This window comes from Myotis davidii, unplaced genomic scaffold (genome assembly GCF_000327345.1).
Source record: "Myotis davidii unplaced genomic scaffold, ASM32734v1 scaffold108, whole genome shotgun sequence".
Classification (NCBI taxonomy): Eukaryota; Metazoa; Chordata; class Mammalia; order Chiroptera; family Vespertilionidae; genus Myotis; species Myotis davidii.
The window spans coordinates 2,079,084-2,103,001 of NW_006299260.1; the positions used below are offsets into that span (position 1 = coordinate 2,079,084).

General features: G+C 34.9%; 1 protein-coding gene across 4 annotated transcripts in view; it reads right to left on the reverse strand.

Moving 5' to 3' along the window:
- The window catches only part of ATP2B1 (ATPase, Ca++ transporting, plasma membrane 1), a 63,118-nt gene that overhangs the window by 11,982 nt on the left and 27,218 nt on the right, over positions 1-23,918 (reverse strand). For all 4 annotated transcript variants that reach the window (XM_006774747.2, XM_006774746.2, XM_006774745.2 and 1 more), the window contains exons 10-18: positions 22,341-22,582; positions 19,230-19,467; positions 14,162-14,341; positions 13,434-13,521; positions 12,989-13,095; positions 6,830-7,021; positions 6,383-6,596; positions 5,700-5,911; positions 1,863-1,970 (exon numbers count right to left, since the gene is read on the reverse strand). In XM_006774747.2, coding sequence (XP_006774810.1) covers positions 1,863-1,970; positions 5,700-5,911; positions 6,383-6,596; positions 6,830-7,021; positions 12,989-13,095; positions 13,434-13,521; positions 14,162-14,341; positions 19,230-19,467; positions 22,341-22,582 — 1,581 coding nt within the window. The remainder of the gene's footprint in view (positions 1-1,862; positions 1,971-5,699; positions 5,912-6,382; positions 6,597-6,829; positions 7,022-12,988; positions 13,096-13,433; positions 13,522-14,161; positions 14,342-19,229; positions 19,468-22,340; positions 22,583-23,918) is intronic.

Genomic DNA, 23,918 nt, shown 5'->3' on the forward strand with positions numbered 1-23,918 from the left:
GGGAATGAAAAGGTGCAAGCGTAACCAACTAACTTCACCAATGAAGCAATGAGATCCTATCCATCAGAGGCTTTTTTTCTAAAAACAAAAAAATATTCCTCTCTTATCTGCACAAAAGATTTAAGTCTGAAGGGTGAAAGTGTTCCCGAATGGAAATAACCTGATTACAATTTTTCATACTTTAGGACATTCATGATGGTAAATTTTAAAACCATTCTTTGACATGTATTTACTTGAACTCATATTAGTTATATTTATTTCAGAAAATAAAAATGGAAAATAGTCTTAATAGATGAAAAAAATGGTATTTCATTAGTGCTTTAAGAATTCAATGAGAAAAAACATACCCAAATTCCAAAAATCTCTAAGGTTAAACTAAAAATAGTGTTTTGTTTATTAAATGCACTAATTTTTATAAAAGCAACTATTTAAAAAATTGTGTTAACACTGACTGATAATGACACCAAACAGGAACAGATGCCCCAGAAAACATAAAGGATATAAAAACACAAACAAATATTTATTAACTTAAAGGTGTTAGCAGCCATTCCTTAAAGAAGTTGGGCTTATCAAGGGGAAACAAGCGTGCAACCAGAATAAAAACTGCTTAGGGAATTTCTAGGCCATCCACCTCATTTCACAGAGGTGAAACAGGCTCAGAGCCCGGGAGGAGACTTGCTCATGGAGTGACTAAGACCCTAGGTCGCCTAAGCACCAAATCAGTGCTTTCTACCATAGCACTTAAATTCATAGACAATGTCAACCAAAGAAGGTAACTGATGCCTGTTGGGTATGTATGCTATACTGAATTTCCTCTTCCTGAAATTAGCCAGATTTGGGGTGAGACTGTGGGTTCTGTTCTGCCTATGAGAGAACATTACACAATAATTAGAATGGTAATGAAAAAAGAAAGGTGGACCACGTATGGAACCACTTGAAAGAAGATCTCTATTAATGAGGTATTCAAAATGAATAAGAGAAACCTCAGAACCTAGAAGCACAATTAAAAAAAAACAAAACGGTGAGACAGAAGATTAACTTCAAAAACCTCAAAGTTGTCTTGCAGAATGACAATAAATTAGTTTGCTCAAGTTACACACCATAACATGATGTTAACCTTCATTTATAAAAATGTTAGTATAGATTCTCTACCAGTTAATTTTATAGTAATGGTAACGGGCTTCAAATGAACATACAAACCATTAACACTTCTTTTTTAAAAATAATGACATGTACTTGCATAGTCAAGTCAGCTGCCTATAATAAAGATGAGGTATATCTCATTTTTCAGGCATTGTATTTTATATACACACTGTTAAAACCATTCAATTCAAATAATTTAAAATGTCATTTTGTGGCCCATTTTTTCCAGATACCAATATTTTTATGGAAATATTCTCTACATAAACTGAAGCTCAAGGTTTTTCCTATGCTACATATTGGATTAAGCTACATAAAAAATTATATAGTGTAAAGAACATAATATTTTATATTTTTTGTACAAATATTTATTCTAAAATGCAAAAATAAGTCATAGAGCAAAAGATACAGATATTGGAATCCTAACCAGTAACAAATGCATTATAATAATACTGTTGTAAAACTTGTTCAAAAAAACAAGTTAAAAAACGATGTCAGAAATTTAAATAGTGTTTTATTATACAGGCATAATTGTAATAAACAGCAAGTGACAATTTAAAGCAAATGTTAGATTTAAAAAGACCACATCCCTAACTGCCCTTTTTGGCCTAGAATGGTAACTACTTAGAATCAAGTACAGAACTGCTTAAAGAAAATACATACTAGAAATTTTTTTTTAAAAAATCACTTAAGGTTTGAACAAGAAATGATGATGTTTTTACCTGGCCCCAGAGTAACGTTCCCATTCCTAGGAATACTGACCATAGCCACTGTTCTATTGAAAGTTCTGAACAACTGAAAGGTTTTCCACCAAACTGCACAATTATTATCTGGAGGAATAATCAAGAGTAAGTTTATTTAAATCTTTTACATTTCACAACTCAGATACTTCAAAAATCACCCAAATTTGTGTCCTCTAAAATTTAAGCTAAACAACCATTATTCTGTTGGTGACATGTATAATATTCACAGCTGAATATAAGACAAATAAAATAAAGTAAAATCCCTTTGTCCAAAATTTTAAACGCAGGTATTATTTCCTGCTTAAATTATGCTTACTAAAAATTAAAGAAAAATAATTCTCATGATCAAAAAGATAACTTTATACTGATTTTCAATATAATCTCAATAAACTACATTCTTCTGTATTTAGTACAACTTTAGAAGAAAAGCAAGTTGCAAGTTCTATGAAATATGTGCTAACACAGGTGGTATACCCTCAGAAATTTGCTTTCCCTCATAAAAAGTCCAATGATCTGCATAAATAAAATTCATTATTACAGTGATTATGTTTCCCTACTTATTTTAAAGAACCTAAAACAGTGTATATAGGAATATTAAGAGTTAAGCAACATTATTCACCCTCTTTTTGATATGGCAGTTAGTAGTTGCCAAATATTGGTATTAAAAAGAATCATTTTGGTATTAACAGTTCTTAAACTTTATTTTTGAGAGCTATGAAATCTAGTCTTTGTAGCAGAACTTTATTCCAAACTCAAGTGATATGTACTGGTCTGAAAGTCAAGGTTATTTGTATCCTTGTACGAATAGATTCCCAACTGTGGTTCTTTTTTTTAGTAGCCCAACCAGTTGATTATAAATGATTTGGCAATTTAGCCTGGATTTTAAGAGAGATATCTATAATAACTTTCTCTTGTGTACCATAAAAATGAGCATAGAAAAAAACTCAACATTTCTTTGTGTTTTTTCAACTTAAAAAAGTATTTAAACAGTACCCTTTTTTTAGTATAATGAGGCAAGTGAAAAGGATATTAAGATGTTGGGGAAACAAATGATTAATATGTTTAGTTATGTGGCATAAGAAATAATAATCTTTTATTTTAGAGTTGAAAGAAATAAAATTGTCTAATTAATAGTGGAATTTACTTCTAAAAATAAGTTTCCATATTCTTTAATATACTGCTTAGATGGACTACTACTGATTGTGCATTTCACTGTGCTGAAGCACTTCCTAAATGTGTGCTAAGGGAATCTAGCATTAGGTGTTGCCTTCTAAATTTAGAAGGTGCTGGATTATACAAAGTTCAACGGGTTTCTTGACTGAAGGATTTTCCAAAGCCTTTGAACTGTTAATTTAAAAAAAGAAAAGAAAAGGAACAGCTCAGATTTGAGTGTTTTCTTGCAAACACCAAGCTCAGAGCTTCAAGTGCAGTATCTCTCTTAATGCTTTAGTTAGTTCTCTGACATGACCTAATTAATATTAATGTCCCCATTTCACAGAAAAAGAAATCATAGCTTGTTGAGGTCACACCACTACTGAGGCAGCACTCTGCTGTGACCCCAGAACTGATGGACCCCTGTGTTCATCTCATAAGCATATGATATATAAGCATTAAGAATCTCTAAGAGGTAAGCAGAACAGGCAATATTTCCTAACCTTATTGAGATAAGAACAACTCAAAAGATTAGTGTTTCATAGAACATACTTTGAAAACACTGGGTTTTGTGTCAATTACTACCAAGTAGAAAAGAAACTAAAAATATTTACAAAGAGTTAAGGATTATTATGTACTTCATGATCCGTCAAAAAAAAAAAAAGTAAAAATAAGAATCAGCTGGTAAATAAGAGACAAATTAACTTAAATATAATTTACTAGAGGCCCGGTGCACGAATTCGTGCAAGGGTGGGGTCCAGCTGTCCCACCCTGATCAAGCTGATGGGGCCAGGCCAGCCAGGGGAGGGACTGTGGGCGGTTGGTTGGCTGGCCAGCCCCGCCTCCTGGTTGAACTCCCAGTTCAGGGTACAATTTGTATATTAGCTTTTTATTGTATGTATATGATGATAAGGTGAAGTCCTTTAGGTACCTCAGATCTACAATCAAGATTCTGGCTATTCTATGTACATTAAGGTTCATATTTCCTACTCAGCTTACAGTCTACAAAAGTGCTATTCAAAGTGCTAATCCATGACAGGAGGGATAAGGAACACACACTAGAGTTTAAATCAATGCCCTATTTGCACAGTGCTGCTGCCGCTACTACTATTAAAATAACACCGTTCCCTTCCCTGCAACACCACAAAAAAACCCCACAAAACTCTCATCTGAAATACACAGTGTGAGTAGTGAAGCTGTTCATTTATATTCTGGCCCATGCTCCTCATCTCACTGTGGACTTGCAATAAAGTGGCCCACAGACCACACTGAGTAGCACTGGCATGTTTATAAAGCACTAGAGAGTGACACCTTACATGAATTATTTTAGGCATATCAACCTTTGTCAGGATTTGCTTGATACAGAGATATAGGCAGTTAAATTTTTGTAATTCCTGTATTTTAATAAATCTAATTTTGTAGCAAGTAAATGCTAAAACTTTAGCATGTTATGAACAACGATTTTTGTAAAATCTAAATAAGATATTTCATAAATGATGTAATAAGTAGGCATCATCTCTCCTAAAACTTATAGAAATTGAAAGCTAACAGAAATAGGTTTTACAGAAATAATTGAGGGTTTTCGTTTTGATATCCATAGTGCACAAGGTATAGGCTGAATAAAATGCATAAAAAGCTCACTTTTTAATTTGAAATCTTACTGCATTTACTGACTTCCTGGTGTAATTACGTACCATTCATTTACCTGTTCTGATCCCAGATCCAACTATACAATCATTTACACAAAAAAATACCACAAAATACAAGATGATATAAAAACATAGCTATAATACATGGTGATATAAAATCACCATATGCAAAGTCATCATTAGTTTTGTCCTTAGAATGATTTCTGAAAAATGGGGAAATTTTCAGTCCTTCCTATTCATTCCCAATTGCACTCCTCACTCCCCATTCTCCACTCTCTCTTCTGCCTTGTTTTGACAATATTACCAAATGAAATGTTGACATGTCCAACTCAGAATCCAGCCATTCATAATCCATGGAATCTAAACATTCACTTTAAACCATTTATTATTTTAACATATAATTTAAACTATAGAAATAAACTGCTATTATTTGCTAGAAGCAATTAAGCAAGCCTAAAAGTAAACTGTAACATTTACCTTAAATAGTATCAAAGTAATAACAGTTTTGATAATAATGTTATAGAATGAAACAATCAGAATTAGACTGTGAGATATCACAACCACAGAACCCATAGTGCATTAAAGTAGCATTAGCTTAAATCAGGGGCCCTCAAAGTACGGCCCGTGGGCCACATGCAAATACAAATATTGTATTTGTTCCCGTTTTGTTTTTTCATTTCAAAATAAGATATGTGCAGTGTGCATAGGAATTTGTTCATAGTTTTTTTTTAAACTATAGTCCGGCCTTCCAACGGTCTGAGGGGCAGTGAACTGGCCCCGTTTAAAAAGTTTGAGGACCCCTGGCTTAAATTAACATTCTCTTCTCATATGTAGAATTTCAGGAAAGGGCAATTTTTCACTTGAGTTATGATATTTAAAACTTTTTAAATGTCATCAAAGCAATACACAGAAGCCCCACACATTATAGTCAAGTAATTTCTGGAATAAGCCGCCTGTTTACCTAATATCTCCCACATAATAATCAAATTTGAAACTATCTTTTCCAATTACCCACCTGTACCACAAAAGTGCCTAAAACAATTGTGCAGAAGATGATATTATTAAAGATTCCTTCAAACACATTTCTTTCACCATGAATTTTCCGGGCATTTATTTCGTTGAAAAGTTGCATCAGCACAAATGTATTAAAAACAATAGTGTAATGTTCCGAAGGAGGTGCATGCAAAGGAGCATTTCTTCCACTATCAATATCAAAAAACTTTTCTCCTGAAAGAATGAAAGATTATTGTTTTGTAATTGTCATACAAAATCATTTAACATTTTCAAGGAGATATGCAACAATAAAACCTAGCCAGATCTTTATTTGATGCCCAAATGACAGCATAGAAAAGAGTTGGAAGGGATCTGGGACTATCTAATTCTCTCTCGTGTTTTATAGATGAACAAACTGAAGGTCCCAAAACTATTATGACATATGACAGATCACCTACCTAAGTTAGTGGCAGAGTCAGGACAAGCAATCAGGACTCCTTTTACTCCCGCCCCACTATCTCGCATACTGCTCCCTTGTCTTCCCCCCGCCAATGTACTAAGCATACACTGATAAAGAGGAGAAATTAAAGGTAAATGAGGAGTCAAAGAGAGCACAACTTATGTTCTTGAAAAACTGGCAACAAATAATCATCTGAAATATTAGCTTAGAAACAACTGAAGCTTTATCAGGCATTGAATTCTTACCAGCAAACAAGAGTGTAAAGACTACTACCAGTTGATAGAATGCATGACCCAAAATGTTCTTCATCATCGTGCGTGAGATGAGAGGTTTATTTCTACCATAAGGTTTCCGAAGCAGGAGAGATTCAGTGGGGGGTTCAGTTGCCAGAGCCAGGGAAGCGAGCGTATCCATTATGAGGTTTACCCACAACATCTGCACAGCTTTAAGTGGCGAATCCTAGAAAAGACAGATTTCCTGATAGACATTCACAACTATTCAGGAACTTAGCAATTCTCAGGAAGCATTTTGTATTTAAAAACTTATAGAACAGAGCTGGATTGCACTTTTATAGTCATTAACCTAAAATATTAAGCTTCAACCTATTTAAATATTCAAGTACTTTTAAAGGCATGTTATACACATATTTGCTTTAAAATAAGCAAGCTTTAATGAACAAATTGTCCACCTACTTGAGTAATACAGGCGCCTGTGAAAGCAACAATCACTGCTACGACATTAACAGTAAGCTGGAACTGAAGGAATTTTGAGATGCTGTCATAGACATTTCGTCCCCACATAACTGCTTTAACAATGCTTGTAAAGTTGTCATCTGTGAGAATGATATCAGATGCTTCTTTAGCTACATCAGTCCCAGCGATGCCCTATTAAAAAAAATTCCACAGATCAGACTAAAGGTTTAAAATATAATTTTTAATATTCAAAAGGATAATATTCAATTGATCAACTATAAACCACCATTGTACTTAATAATTACTGACTCATATTTGCTATAAAAGAAGGTAACATAGTTATTCTAAGATAGCATCTCTCAGAAATTCTATCTTAGGAGAAATCAAAAATAAAAAAGGTTTGAAAATAAAGTTTAAATTGGGTTTAAAAAAGAGGAACGGACACAAGCATTACCCCAGTTCCTTCCGAAAGTCACACACAAAAAATATATTTAAAAATAAAAACACAAAGACAAAATTAGTGGGAAAGAAGATACTGCAAGAGAATCTTAACACATTGCGGATCACGAGAATTCTTACTTCATATTACACAGTGCTTTACAAAGTATCATACTTTAAAATGTTTTTTGTGCTTGTTCAATAGAAACTTGGCCACTGGGTAAAGCTAGCAATAAAACCACTGGTCTGCTTAAGAGGTTGAAAAGCAGATAACCAAATATTAAGTAACATTAGCAGACCTCTAGAAAACTGAATCCAAAGCCGATCACGAGAATTCTTACTTCATATTACACAGTGCTTTACAAAGTATCATACTTTAAAATGTTTTTTGTGCTTGTTCAATAGAAACTTGGCCACTGGGTAAAGCTAGCAATAAAACCACTGGTCTGCTTAAGAGGTTGAAAAGCAGATAACCAAATATTAAGTAACATTAGCAGACCTCTAGAAAACTGAATCCAAAGCCACAACTCTCCTATATAAGCTCAGGACTTGGCAGCACAGGTAGAACTGGCAGGAAGGGTGAAGTTATGATTAAAAATAGGAGGATTGCTGCAGTAAAAAAAAGGAACTCTTGCCTTTTGCAACAGCATGCATGGAACTGGAGAGCATTATGCTAAGTGAAATAAGCCAGTCAGAGAAAGATAAATACCACATGATCTCACTCATTTGTGGATTATAGAGAACATAATAAAAATATATTGAGGAAAAAAAAAGGAGGATTTATTGAAAGTCTACCGAAGACACTGAAGAAGTACTTAGATGGTCCAAACTAAGAACAATAATGTCCATCAGCCCTAGCTGGTTTGGTTCAGTGGGTAGAGGGTCAGTCTGCAAACTGAAGGGTCTCGGGTTCGATTCTGGTCAAGGGCACACGCCTAGGTTGTGGGCTCGATCCCCAGAAGGGGGCGTGCAGGAGGCAGCCAATCCATGATTCTCTCTCATCATTGACGTTTCTATCTCTCTTTCTCTCCCTCTCCCTTCCTCTATGAAATCAATAAAAATATATTTAAAAAAATAATGTCCATCAATGGTAGGATGGGATAGATCAATGTCACGGATTAATTAAAAAAAGAGAGAACTATACTATCTACAACAACACAGATGAACCTCACAAGCATAATAACACAGGAAGCTGGACTCAATATGATTCTTCTGTACAAAGTTCAAAACAGATTAAAGTAACCTTTAGAATACTGATTATCTTTGCAGAGAGACGGGGCAATCATTAGAAGTGAGTGTGGTTGAGGTGCCTGGGGAATAGGTATATCTCTATTCCTTGCCTTGCATAGCTCAGGTTTGTTCACATGTGATAATCTAGTCAGTTCTGTACTTATGACTCAGGCACTTTTCTGTATGTGTGCTAAATGTTAATAACAAAGTGATAAGAAAGCTAGATCCTCAGAGCCCCTTCCCAAGTCCACACAACCAGGCAATTTGCCACTCCCCCTGATATGGCAAAAAAACTGCCTGCTAATTTATAGAGAATGTCTGGACTGAAGGGTACCAAGCACTGTTGAGTACGGGGTGTTAGACTGAAGGAAAAAATAAAATAAAAGGGAGCCCAGCTGGTGTGGCTCAGTTGGTTGAATGCTGTCCCATACACCAGGAGGTTGCAGGTTCGATTCCCAGTCAGGGCACATGCCCAGGATGCTGGCTTGATCGCTAATAGGGATAGTGCAGGTGGCAGCCCATCAATGAATGTTTTTTTTCTCTCTCCCTTCCTCTCTCTGAAAATAAAAACATTTTTTTTTTAAAGGGACCGGGGTTAGGAGTACCTGTGTTTAATGAATGTTGAGACTTTTACCTTTCCTTCTCTACCTGTTTCCCAGGATACCAGTATTCAGGACTGCTCTCTAGGCAGCAGATTTGAAGACTCTTTTCTAGGAAATCTGATCATCTTAAGAGAAAGACCTAAAAATACTGCAGTTCAAGGTACCCTAAGAAGTGAAATGACTAAGCCAGATCCCTTTACAGAGAAGCTTCTGGTTGACAAATCCCACCTAAAGGCCCAAGACTTTCCAGCTTTTCATCTTTACACTAGCAAAGCACTAACCTGAAAGATGGAGACTAAACCAAAAGGAAAGTAGAGACAGAGTCTACAGAGACAAATTCATCATCAAAAAAAAATTAAATGTTTAGAAAGCTAAAAGGCACATCAATGAGATAAAAACAGGATGTTAAGATGAGAACAAAAACTCAGAGATCCAAAAACAACTCTTAGAAATTAAATATGACTCATAAATGAAAAATAAGTTGAGGAAATAGCCCTGGAAATATAGCAAGACAACAAAGGTATGGTACACAGGAAAAAAAGGACAAAAAACCAAGATAAAATGCCCAAGAAGTAAAAAAATAAAAAATAAATAAAAATAAATCAGGGGAATAGTGCACAAAGAAGGAACAGGTGTCAGGGAGAAGTTGGTGATGAATCAGTGTTAAATACATAGAAAACCTAAGCAAAAATAAATAAAATGAAAAAGAAAGTGAATTAAAAAGACAACTTACAGGAATAAAAAAAGTTGTACAAGGAAATAAAAGGAACTATATTTATCTATCCAAAATTATAACTCTGATAGCAGAATGATAGGGTAGGTAGTGTGCATGAATGTGTACTGGGGTGGATGTCGTGTGTGTGTGTCTGTGTATGTGTGCATGTGGAAGTGCTAACTCCTTCTGTTACTTAATGAAAAGGCAATAGCAAATGCTTTTTGTTAAAAAAATAAATCAAAAAGCACTATAATGATGTCATTTCGATATATGAAGGCAAACAGTTAAAATAGTTGGTTTTCTTTAGTGAAAACAATGAGACTAGATGAAATGTTATGCGGTAGGAGACAGGTATTTGATTTTTTAAATGCTATGCATATATTGTTTAATAAACATAAAAACAAAGTTTAAGTCAAGCTTTTCTTGAAATATTCAATGAAGGAACAATTTTAAAATTTTAATCTCTAGCTCCTAATCTGAATATTTTTACCTTTAATGTGCAACATATTTAACACATCTAAACCCAAGAGGTTTCCTTGCCTCTAATCATTCTCCTGTCTTTTACAAATGCAAATCTCATCACTTCTTTGTTCAGAATCCTTCAAAATTTCCAGTTATTAAAATAGTCATGGGGATGTAAATGGGAGCAGAGGGAATATAGTTAAAAACATTGTAATAAGCATGTACAAGTCAGATGGTACTAGACTTATGGTGGTGGTGGGGAATCACTTTGTAAGGTATATAAACATCTGGTCACTATGTTGTACACCTGAAACTAATATAATATTGTATGTCAACTGTAATTGAAGAATAAACTAAGAAAAACTAGTTCCATAATAAAAAATTTTGGGAAACTTTTCATCAAACAAAAAAAGATAAACAGCTTTCTTATGAGCTTCTGGGAGCTGTATGCTAACATGCAGTGTGTCTCTAAAATAATTTTATTCCATCAGATGTTGCCAGGGAAAGAACAAATTCCTTATCTTCCTATTTCAAGGTCCTCATCAGGTGGGACCACCAGTCAATCCTGTTTCACATCCCATTTCCCCCACACCAAACCTTCTTCTATCTATGTTAAAACCACAGTCATGAGCTGCATAAGTGTTTTGGTCAATGACCACATATATGTAATGGGGGTCCCCTAAAATTATAAGGGCGCTGAAAAATTTCTATTGCCTTGTGACATTGCAGCTGCTGTAATGTCATAGGCACACGTTACTCACACATTGGTGGTGATGCTGGTGTAAACAAATCTGTGGGGCTAGTTGTATAAAAGGATAGTATATACATTTACATACAATACAGAATACTTTATAATGATAATGGCGTCTTACTGCTTTATGTATTTACTAAAACAGACTTTTTATTGTTATTTTAGAGTGTACTGTTTCTACTTACAAAAAAACCCACTTTGCTATAAAACATATGTCATGTTACTCAGTAGCCTCATCCATCTCATGTTGGCCATGTCTCTTGACTACATCATTTTCTCTTGTTCTTGGTTTAATCTCCTGTTGTTTTGTACAGTAACATGCTATACAGGTTTGTACCTTGGGAGCAAGAGGCTATACCATCCAGCCTTGGTGTGTAGTCGGCTATGCCGTCTAGGTTTGTGTAGGTGCCTGTGATGTTCACACAATGACAAAATGGCCTACCAACACATTCACAGACAGAATGTATCCATTTTCCACCTTGCTCACTCCTTTTGAAAGGCTGCCACTGTGGTGGCGGTTTAGCCTCAAAATATCAGGACAAATTATTCAAATAAACACTGGTATACATAAATATTCTCTTATCTGAAACCTTTGGGACCAAACTGTATTTCAAAATTCAACTTTTTATATCTTAAAAAGATAATGAGACACATCACTTCTATCATAAATTCTCCAAGAGGGTGTCAGCACCCCACAAAACATATTAATATCTCTACAATGGCTCCAAATATTCATATTAAGATATGAACACTCTCACATCAGGTCAGGATAAAGGTTTGTAGTCAAATGAGTCTGATGCAAATTTAGGAAAACAATGTCAGTTTTCAGATTTTTGGATTTGAGAATTATTATTATGGACCTGTAATGTCCAAAAATAAAATAAAACTAAATTAAAATAAAATACTTAAATTTTCTATGGCACTGAGAGTGCAAAGATTCATTTCAACACTAAAAACTGGGAGTAACAGATTCAAAGATGTAACAACTTAATTTCAATCATTAAACATTTATGTAGCATATGTATTTAATGATGCCCATGTTATAGTACATGCTTTACCAGTACTACGGCTACAAGCACCAAAGCACCAGTACAAGATAATAATCCAGTGCTTTAAATAATCAAGTCTAAACTGAGAACTTGGCGGGGAGGGGTTCCTATCAAAAAAGACTGCAACCAATCAAAGAACTTGTGTGCATATATGCATAACCCATGGACACAGACAGTAGGATGGTGAAGGCCTGGGTGGGGGCTAAGGGCGGGTTAGAAGGGATCAATGGGGAAAAGGAGGGACATATGTAATACTTTCAACAATAAAGATTTAATTAAAAAAAACACAAAGAAAATTAAAAAAGATTACATATAATATAAAATGACAATTACTCTTTTCTATTTTTATATAAGCACTTGCAAATTTTTATTTTTAAAACTCAAAAGACTGATACAAAATGAAAACCATGAGATATATTTTGTTTGTCAATTGAACATTTTAAGTTCATATATAAGTGGGGGAAGGTAGAAAAGGGTAAAGGGGGAATATATGGCAATGGAAGGAGACTTAACTTGAACGCTCAATTACTCTAAAGAGACATTTGTAGTTACATGGAAGATTTCAATTATTTTGTTTTTTTTATCTTTAATATACATAACTGTTCTGAGCTTATCTCCTATTGAAGGGGACTGTTGCAAGGTTCAGATGAAATGACAGACACTAAAATGCTTTACAGAGTATAAGGTAAATGTATGATCTTATTACAATTGTTCAAAAGAAGTCATCCTCCACCCAGAGTTCACTGCATTAGTGTATAAACTAATTATATTTATAAATCAATTTAGACTATATAGTATTCTTCACGCTAATCTTGAGAGATAATATCTAAAATCAATTGACATTTAGTAAAAAACAGCAAAACAAACAAAAAACCCAGCCAGTAAATTACACCTGAATAGGTAAGCTCCTACCATTGCAAATCCAACATCAGCTTTTTTCAGTGCCGGACCATCATTTGTACCATCACCGGTTACCGCTACAACCTGGCGTTGGTCTGAGACTGTGCTGTCAATTATACCTAAAATAAAAGTAAATATTTGGGCTGTAAAAACATTCCCTTTAATTAAAAAGGTGATTCTGCAGAATATCGGAGGAGTCAATTTTACAGACTCAAGGTTAAAAATAAATAACTAAGCAAACATAAGAAATGGAAACTGCTATTGGGCAAGGAACAACTCCAGAAATAAAGGTTATATTAGGAGCAATATCCTGTTTTAATCACTGAAGATTAACACATTCACCTAAGGTGTCAAAAAGAAACATATTTAGAATTTATTGGAAAAGATGATATTCATGATTCAACCCAATATTCATCATCTATTACTATTTCAGGACACTGAAATAAGATCTACTTACCTTTAACCAGTGTATGTTTGTCAGTAGGAGATGATCTTGCAAGTACTCGAAGCTTTGGCCAAATCTTGTCTATCCGCTCTTGCTCAATCTATAAATTTTTGTCAAAGTTAAAATAAACCCAAATCTAGTTTCATAATCCCAAATTAGTGATCTACGATATGTATCAGTGGTTCTCCAAGTGTGGTTAACAGACTAGCAGCACCAGCAATTCCTGGGAACTTGTTAGAAATGCAAATGCTTGGGAAGGCCCCGGGTTATCTTATTAAATACTCTGGGGTGGGGCCTACCCATCAATTTGTTTTTAAAACGTTTCCAAGTAACTCTGACGCCTACTCACCCTTGAGAAGTACTGTCATGTATGTGTATATATATATATATATATGATCAAATTTTTAAAATCTCCCCACTGCCTATGAAAATGGAAGCTCCTTAAATTAGCATGAAAAGTTCAGAGACTTTGGGGACCCTTAAGATGTATTTCATATCAACCTTTCCAAACTCATCTCCTATTACTCGCTTACACTATTGCATTTCTGAAATAGGGCTTAAACTTAAGAAAAATAAGTGCTCACAAATTTGTACCTTTTCCTAACATGCTTGTGTTTTGCTTGATGAGGTGCTGGCTGCGTTTACTCATACTTAATGTCTAACATAGTGCATGTTCAATATGCATTTGTTGAATGGAATTTCTAATACATTAAAGACACTTAAAAAATCAAAACCCATACCTCTCCTTTTTCATTTCGTATTCTTCTGTTGAAATCTTTACCTTCTATACATAGGAAATCTTCTCCAGGGTGTAAGATACCACATTTGCTGGCAATAGCCCGAGCAGTATTAATATTATCACCTGTGACCATCCGCACAGTAATTCCAGCCTTCTGACATTTCTTTATTGCATCTGGTACCTGGTTTACATGGAAAGAAGAAATCCGTATTACAAAAGAAAATCAGTACTTCCAGAGGGAAAAATCCCCACTGAACAAATATGCATTACCTCATAGTCCCATAAATGATAACTTTAATTCATTTCAATATTCAGTATTTCTTGAATTATTCCCAATAATCTCTTCTTTCCTCTTCTACTGCCAGTCCTAGTTCAGGCTTCTTTTTCAGTTGTCAGTCAACTTAACCTGTTTGCATTATTATTTACTACAGGTTTTTAAAAGCACCTTTCTCCCTGGCAACCATTAGGCAATTCTTCTCTGGATGGCTTCCGACCTTTCTGGTTTTACTGTCCATACAACACCAGAGTGAATGGTGAGGTTCTTTAGAATTATGGGTAGCTCACCTACTCTCAGATCTTCAACGGCCAACTGTGTGCTAGTAACTTTGAAATCTATATCTTTCCATCTCATTTTGAGAGCTGGAGTCATAGTTTCACAAGAAAAGTGGGCATCAAACTTTAGGTGTCCAAATTTGTTTTCTAAATCTATTATCTAACAGAAATCTAAGTCATCTGACCTCTTCCATCTCCCTTACCCTATATACCTTGATGGGCTATCGATTTATCTTGTCCCCACTACTTGTTGCTTAAGCTATTGCACCAGCTTTTTAAGTCATATTCCTGTCTTTATGTTTGTTACTCCTTTAAAAAATGACAGAAGAGTTCTTTTTCTAATCCATTTTCTTATAAATATTTGACTCTCCTACTGTTGTATTATAAACCATAAAGTTCTCAGTATAACAGAGTTTTACACTGGAACCTCAGAATACTTTCCTAACTTTATGTAAAATATTTCTCTATTATATATAACTTGATAGATGACTGGTCTACATACTATTTGCGTGCGTGTTCCTGCAATCCCCTGCTCTTCTCTAACCAGAAAATGCACGCTGATCCTACCAGAGCACAGGTTGAAAACGCAAATGCAGGTAACATAAAAGAAGGCCGTAGAGGTTAACATAAAGAGGAAAACACTCTGGAAGTGACAAGCTCTGAGATGAATACCCAGTAAAAGCTACTCAGCTCTAGTCTAATTTTACCATGGGGAAAGGAGTGCCCAATGTTCACAGAACCTACACTTTCAAGAAAAAGCAAAAACCCAGACTTGTGTGTGCTCTCTCAATATTTAATGTTTTAAACACACATGTGACTAAAGGCTTAATTTTGCCTATAAGCTGTTTATGACTTCTATTGTAAATACAATTTAAGTGTGATATCTCTGGGAGCTTTCATGGCCTGCTCAGAGAGATCTGTATCATACAGACCTCCATTACAGCTCATTACATCATACTATAGTTACTTGTTCACCTAAGTTTTCAGCAAATCAATGAGCTTCTTGAGGATAGAACCCTTACCTTCTCATGCTTGGATCACCAATGCCCAGTACAATGCCTATCATTCATTTAACAAATAAGTGCCTGGCATATAAGAAGAGCATAGTATTTGTCGAACTACTGAATTCAACAACTGTGAAAACATTCATCCTTGAGTATTTTCCAAGGAGGAACATATCCTAAACAGAGTACCATTATGTCTTAAAACATGTGCAATTTAACTACTCGCAACATAAGTGAATCTCTAAGTTTAAGGATTTACAATATAAAGTATATCCCTCCATTCAGTCAACTCTCAGTCATTCAAATCATTGGCAAGAAACATCATTTACACCCACTTTTAATATTTACTGAAAGCCAGGCAGTGTGCTGGGTGCTAATGACACAGAGGTGGGTGAAAGGACAGAGCTTGCCCAGATTATTAAAAAATAAATAAACCAGTACTGGTCTGCTATATAAATGTAATATATACCCTAATATCCCACTTGAAATAAAATGTAACTCAAATTTGTCCAACTAAGCACCCAGTGATCCAGGGTTATCCTGAGATCACTTGGAACAGGGGAACAATTAATAAGAGAAAGAAACTGGTCTCAAGTTAAAACTATGTGGCAAATAATATTTAAGAATGGCAAACTAACGTTTATTAATTGCCCCCTAACCACCAAATACTTCCAGTTAAAATTTAAACTACCTCTACTTTTACAGGTAAGAAACTGAAGAGAGGCTAAGTACCTTGTTCAAGTACCTATGCATATGCAATGAATTTCTCCTAGATATCTAATTAATCCAGATTCTCTACATGAGAACTGCATAGTGCAGAATACTAAGAGAAAGCTGTTTCACATTACACTGCCTCTTTTAGTATAGTAGTACCCATCCGATTTTGTAATACTGAAAAAATTAAGTGCCACTTCCATATTTAAAAAAGATAAAACTCTCCCTTAACCTCAATGCCAAGAACACAATAGTAATATTTTTTCCAAAAGGAAATCAGTTGTAGACATTCTGATTTAATATTATATTTAGATAAGATTTAAGCCATAAGTCAATGTATAAAACTCTGAATGGTTTTGCTTTGACCAAAGGTTGGCAAAAATTATCTACTTTGCCCGACTGTCGTGGCTCAGTGGTAGACTATGAACCAGGAGGTCACGGTTCAATTCCTGGTTGGGGCACATGCCTGGGTTGTGGGCTCGATCCCATGTGGGGCATGCAGGAGACAGCCAATCAATGATTCTCTCTCATCATTGATGTTTCTGTATCTCTCTCGCTCTCAGAAATGAAAAAATATTTTTTAAGAAGTATCCCCTTTGGTGTTTTATAAGCCTTCGAAACTCCTAAACCCCAAACTCAATTTATCTTGAGCTCTAAACATGCTGCTGCTTCTGATTCTCTTATTATCATCTCAGACCCACCCAGTTATGTAAGTGAGACTGATTCCCCCTCTTCTAGAAGATGTCTAATTGTGGAGACATGGCAGTTTTAAATCCTCTTTAGCTACACACTTTCCTCAGAGATCTCCTTTAACCTCAAATGCGAATGCTTCAGCCTCGACCACTTTCAGGCTCCTAGGTCCAAATGCCTACTTGACATTTATCCTGATGTTTCAGACATCTCAATAAAGTTAAAACAGTATATCCAAACCCAGCCTACTCATTCCTATTGGTCCCACCCCGCTTTCCTTTGAAATCACCCCTTTCTTCTTCTCCTTGGCCACATCTGTGGTTCTAAACCATGATCATCTCTTGCCTGGAATTACTGCAATGATCTTACCGGCTTCCCTGCTTCTACCCCTCTTATTTCCAGTTCTTACCCAGTACCCTAAATAGTATTTTAACAACATGAATCATGTCATTTCTAGCCAGAATTTCTTTAATTTTAGAATAACATTCAGAACTCTTATTGCCTAGAAAGGCCAGAGATAATCTCATCCGGCCCTTCTTGTCCAATTAGCCACACTGACCTGCTTTCCATCTAAATACTGTCTCATCTTCAGGTCTCTGCATATTTCGATCCATTTGCCTGAATACTCTTCTTGCAGCTATCTACATGCTGGCTCACGTTCATCCATCAGATCTCAGCTCAGATGTCATATCCTCAGAGATTGCTAATGTGGCCTCTCTGTTGCCTTATTTCATCACCCTGTTCTTATTTGCCCTTTTATAGCTTTTATCACATGTGTATTTGTCTTACTAATGTCACTCCTCCCTCCCTGCCCTGACATCCAGAATGTGAGGTCTAGGAGGGCAGGGACCAAGTCTCACAGAATGTATTTTCACTTGGCATATCTATAATTTTGTCTGTTTGGTTATCTCACTTTTCTAGAAGTTTCCTGGTTAGTGCAGTATTTCTAGTTCTAAAAGAGTGCCTCGAAAAAAAAGAAAAGAGTGGTTGGTACTACATACTGCGGGTTGAATCAATTAGTTCACGGTGAACAAAAGCTGTCTGTGCTTTCACTCACATTGCTTCTTTGCTCAGAATGTGTTTACTGCTCTCTCTCTTGGTTTAGCTTAATACCTCCTCATCCTTTAAGACTCAGATCAGGTAATTAACCTGTAGGAAGTTTCACTTGACCACTCCAGTGCTTAATATAGCATAGTGGTCTTTTTAAGCATATGTTTTAGACAGAGCCAGGACTTAAATACACTAGCTCTATGTTGTAAAGGTTACCTCTACATATCTTTAACTTTTTTTTAGCCTGTCAATTGAGAGTAGTAATAAATCACAGAAGTGAACAAGAAAAGAAATAATACATGCAAAGCACTTGGCATAGTATCTGGCACACAGTAAGAACTCAAAATATGCTTCTACACTAAGTTAAGGGCTCATGGTCTGTGCTCATGTAACATGTTATCTGTATATCTAACAATGTACTAACATCCTGGATTATAATTATCATATGTTTGTCCACCCCCACTCAGAAAGTGACTTCCTTAAGGCCAGAGGTCAGATCTCAAAAATCTTTATGTCTCTAGTTCCCTAGTATAGTACCTGGATATATTAATTGCTCAATAAACTTAATGCTTTAATTTACATCAAGTAAAATAAAAAATTCAGGTTTTCGGTTATATCACCCACATTTGAGAACTCAGTAGTCACATATGGCCAGTGGCTACTGTACTGAACAATATATAGAACATTTTTATCATCACAGAGTTCAACTGTCAACTGAACAGTGCTAGAGACTAAAAACAACTTAATAGTATCTGTTTTTAAATTTAATATAAACGGAAAAACCTACTTAGTTGAAGGCACTATGCTAGGTTATAATACTATAAACACAGCATCTCAAAGAGAAGCTGTCTAAACTATAAATAGTAAAAAAACAAACAAGGAGATAAACTATAAATAGCATTGCATCACAAGCACTATTATTTCACTTATCTTGGATTCACAGAGAAAAAGTAAGATCATCAGCACTGAGAGGTTTACTAGGAAACTGATTATAGTTAGTGCCCAGGTCCTCTACAGGTAAGAGATTCTGCACATGCAGAACACAGAATGTTTCACCACCTCCGGTCTCACTGGATCTTCAATCCCCACAACAGCAATGCATGTAAGGCCGGTGACAATATCATTTTCATTATCCCAGTCTGGTTCTGGTTCTCCTGCTGGGAAATCTCTGAATGCAAGACATATGGTTCTCAAGCCTTCTGATGCCATCGGTTCAATCACAGTTTTTATAATATCATCACGGTCCCTTGGTCTGAATACTTTTGCCTCACCATTAGCACTCAAGATTTTGAAACACCTAAAAGGAAATGTTGAATCCAAACATAAATAATTAACAGAAATAATTACGAATGGCATTTAAAGTGAACTGGAAGGGCTAGAAATCATGGGATCTGATAGCTGAAATTTAGAGAATTCCATTATGTTGTATTTTTACAGACTTAAATCATATTCACTTTTCAATCTCCCCTTTATAAAACAGTTCCAATTTTTATAGCTTTCTGTTGATAGCTCTCCACTTTATCAGTTACTCTAGATATTACCTAAACCTTCTCCTTTGGAAAGACAAAGCTTTTAAATTTTCACAAAGAACGCCTGGTAGCAGAGAAAAATAAACTATGCACCTACCCATTTTGGTACAGAGTTAGGCATTAATAATGATTAACACAAAATTTACAAATATTTTCTTTTTTTACAGTAAAAAGCTAAGTTCAATCAACCCCTTACCTGAGACCTTGCTTCATCACCTATACTGTTTTAACCATGAAAGAACCCCCCCCCCCAAAAAAAAACTTACTATTAAAATAAGCATTCTCTTTGAATGAGAGAAATAATGCCAAAATAGTTTTATTGCCAGTGACACTAGCCACAACCTTTTAATTATGTGGTAGATCAAAGTTACACTGTGGACTTCCCTATTTAAAGTTTATTTTCACACAGCCTCTCTATGCTCCTCTCCTGTGATGCTACCTCCTCCTGCTTCTAGGCAGGTGACTTCCAAACCTACATTTTCCGTTTTGTTTTCCAAAGCTCTCCATCACTGCTGAAGAGTCCCACTCAGAAGTTGTACCGCTCCCTTAATCTTACTGCATGGAAGGCTAAAAGCTGCCTCCTCACTGCCCATCTAACAGACATCAAGAGTACCCCAGTAAGTTCAATGTACATCAAGTCCCAAACTAACATCATCAACAGGTTCTGTGACTTTAAGTGAAATGATGCATTAAGGAAACCAATTTTACCACAGACTAATCGATACAAACCAAGATTAAATTCCTATGGCATCTCATCAACATTCTAACAAATGTTGTTGAATGAAACAATGTTATTTGAAGAGCTGCTATAAATCTAAAATCTCACCTGAGTACTTTTTCCTTGTCTATATACATTACTTCGAAAGCGCTACATATTTATTCTCTGAACTGTCTTTTGAATGGTGCCTCTTCTTTCTCTTCCTCCTGTTAGTGACTTCTGGCTCTTACTCTGAGCTAGAGCTATTTATTGTAACAGCCTTTTGATAACTGTCTTTAGTGCCTTCTCTCCTCCACAACCCATCTTATTTCCTGCCGTAAGAATTATCTTCAACCGCAGCTTTGATCATCCCGCTATATGATGAAAAAAATACTTCAGTCCCATTATCTGACCATACTCAACTAAGTTTTTATTTATTTTTTCTTTATTGATTAAGGTATTACATATGTGTCCCCATCCCCCCATTGCCACCCCACTTTATCTAAGCTTTAATTGTTCAGCCTAATGTTTAAGAGTCTCTACAACGAAATGTAAATATCACTTGGAAATAGTTACTGTATACTTATTATATATCAGACTCCATGCTATGTTTAAATGCATTTTTTTTTTTACTGTTACAGAGTTGACAGTTTTCACCCTCATTTGCAGTGGAGAAAAATGTAAGCTAAGGAAAAAATTTGCCTAAAATCCCAAAGCCAGTGAGTTCCAGGAAAGCATCAAAGCCTGATTGTTTCTTGATTTTAAAAATCTGCCCTGTACCTTCTATCTGCTACCCAGCAAGCCATGGATGCAAATTTTCTAAACTTCACAATGAAATCAGATAACTAAGCTTACTGTGAAGGGAGAAGAAAGCTCTAGGTTGCCCGTGTGCCACAACAGCCCATGTCTTCTCAGATGAACTATATACCAGCTATCCCCCTGCATACAGCCTGCATACCCAACTCTTTTCCTCAGATACGGATTCCTTTCACCTTGATGCACTTATTTCATACCCAAACCTATCTCAAATGCTTCATCCTTCGTAGTAAAATCTTTCATCTTAAAACTTTACACACCTGTCATATGCTGCCTTATCATTAATTTTATACTTGTCCCTTAAGACTAGAGACCATAATCTGTCAAGTATTCACTAAGATAACACATATTATAGTCCATTTAAAAGCAAATTAGAAGTGTAATATTCTAAGTGTTATAATTTCAAATGAGTTCTATATTTTCAAAATTGCTCGTAATTTTTTAAAAGTTTTCTACTGTAATTAAAGAAACCCAAATAATTTTAATACTTGTAATAGCACATAAACATTGGAGAAATTATAAACATTTAATATTAAAATTGAAGCTACCTGTCTGTATAAGAACAGTAAAAGAGAAAGATTATCATTCAAAATGATAGAAGATACTTAAATATGACACCACAGAAGCATAAATAGGATAAAACCTCATTCTGATATAAAAGGAGAATTCTCAAGGCCTAGTTTTAATGCTTTGCTATTTTAAAAACTAATCTAAAATTCATTCATCACATTTTCGAGTCTACTGTCTACAAGGCAGTGTTGCATATAAAAACTTCAGTTTTTCTTTATAGGAGGCATATTTTTCATGGTCCTATATAACAATGAAATCAACATGTCTAAAAACAAGTATCAAGATTTACTTTATTAAATCTACCAGACTGGATGTAATTGAATGTAATGGGCTTATTTCCTCTGTACCAAAACACTAAGAAATAAAAGAAACTGGAGTATAAAAATGGCAGAATACCATGGGCTAATATCAGGATACCATTAAAATATACTAAAAGCTCTGAGGTGCCATCAAATGCTCCATATTCACAAAAAGAAAATAGCAACAGTAACAACACAGTAGGTATTTCATAAAGCAACTGTAGTTAGCAATTTATTCATCTCAGCACTTTACTCTTACTTTTTCAGAATTATCTCAGATGCACCCTTGCTGAATATTCGATAACTTCCATCAGAATTTTTCAGGACAGTACTCATGGACTTCCTAACAGAATTGAAGGTGTAGACTTTGTACAGTGATTCTTCTGGTATTTCATTTCTAACATCCTGATAATCCCGTTTTAAATCCAAAAGAAATCCCAACAAGGCACATTCAGTTTTATTACCAACATGACGAGGTAATCCACCCTCTTTCTCTGGGGGCTATAAGAGAAAAAGGTTTAGACGCTAGCTAGTATCATCTTGTTTCTCTATGACAGTTTAATATATTACACATAAATCAAAATACAACATTTTAAAACAAAATTACATAGGAAACTTCTATTGATATAGGCACTTCAGAGAGGGACACAGAATGATGAGGCAGAAAGGAGTTCTGGGACGAGAATGGCATGGATTCCAATCTCAGCCCTGCCAGTTACTAGCTATGGGAACTTTTCGCACGTTACCCAATGGTTGTAGCCCTTGGCTTCAGCATCTGAAAAACAGGAGCACTTATGATGCAAGAATTAAGTAAGTCATGGTTCCTGACATGGGTAATGGGGCTTAACTTTAATTTCTCTCATTTTCTCTTCCTGTTTTCACTCAACATTTATATTAAATAATTCAAAATTAGATCTACTATACAATTTTTATGGCTTAAAACAAAAGTTTATGTGTTAAAATAAAGCACTATTGCCTTAAATGTATATAAAAGCTTTATTTTTTCATAGTATTTTCACAAGTTTTACCTCATATAATCATCACAGAAATATTAAGGGCAGATGTAACTGTCTTTACTTAATAATTAAAGAGAGTAAAGCTCAGACTTTCTGCCAGTAAAAGGCAAAGTTAGATCTAGAACCAAGATCTCTATTAACTTCCAATCCAGTAATCAATTGGTGCATTTTTCACTGAACAACTTGCAGTATTAATTTTGTTCATGGCTTTCATACATAAATCATTAGAACACATATTAAGTGAAATAATTTCATGCTTTATGTTATAAATAAGACTTTTAAAACTTATAAAGTTAAAAAAAACTTACAAAGTTGAAAGTATTTTACTCTAAGGTAGTGCAAGTCTAGAATACTTTATTGAGTTAGTTACTAAAGGTCAAGCATCACCTTCCAAAAAAGAACATATAGCATGCATAAGAAAACATTATTTTAAATTGTAATCTGGCTTCAAAATTTTCTCTAGAAAACTGTGAGTTGACTTTCTACAAAAGTCTTTTTATTTTTATCTACAAAAATAAAACAGCTTGGTCTTTCAAAAAATGAGCTTAATAAGAATTTAAAATTAAGGACTTGTTCTGGTTATAAGGCTTAAGAGTGTCTAAATACAGGAAATTCAAAATAGAGGAGGAGAAAGTTACAGGTAAACAAAATGTATATTTTGACCAATAGATCTTACTTGCAACACAAATTGTATCAAAGGAACTTATATACATTATATGGATATATGCCTTTTAAAAACAACACAATTCAGTTCTTCAATTTATATATATAGTAAAGGTAGATCTGAAGATCTATGTACAATCTAATTACAAATAAAAAAA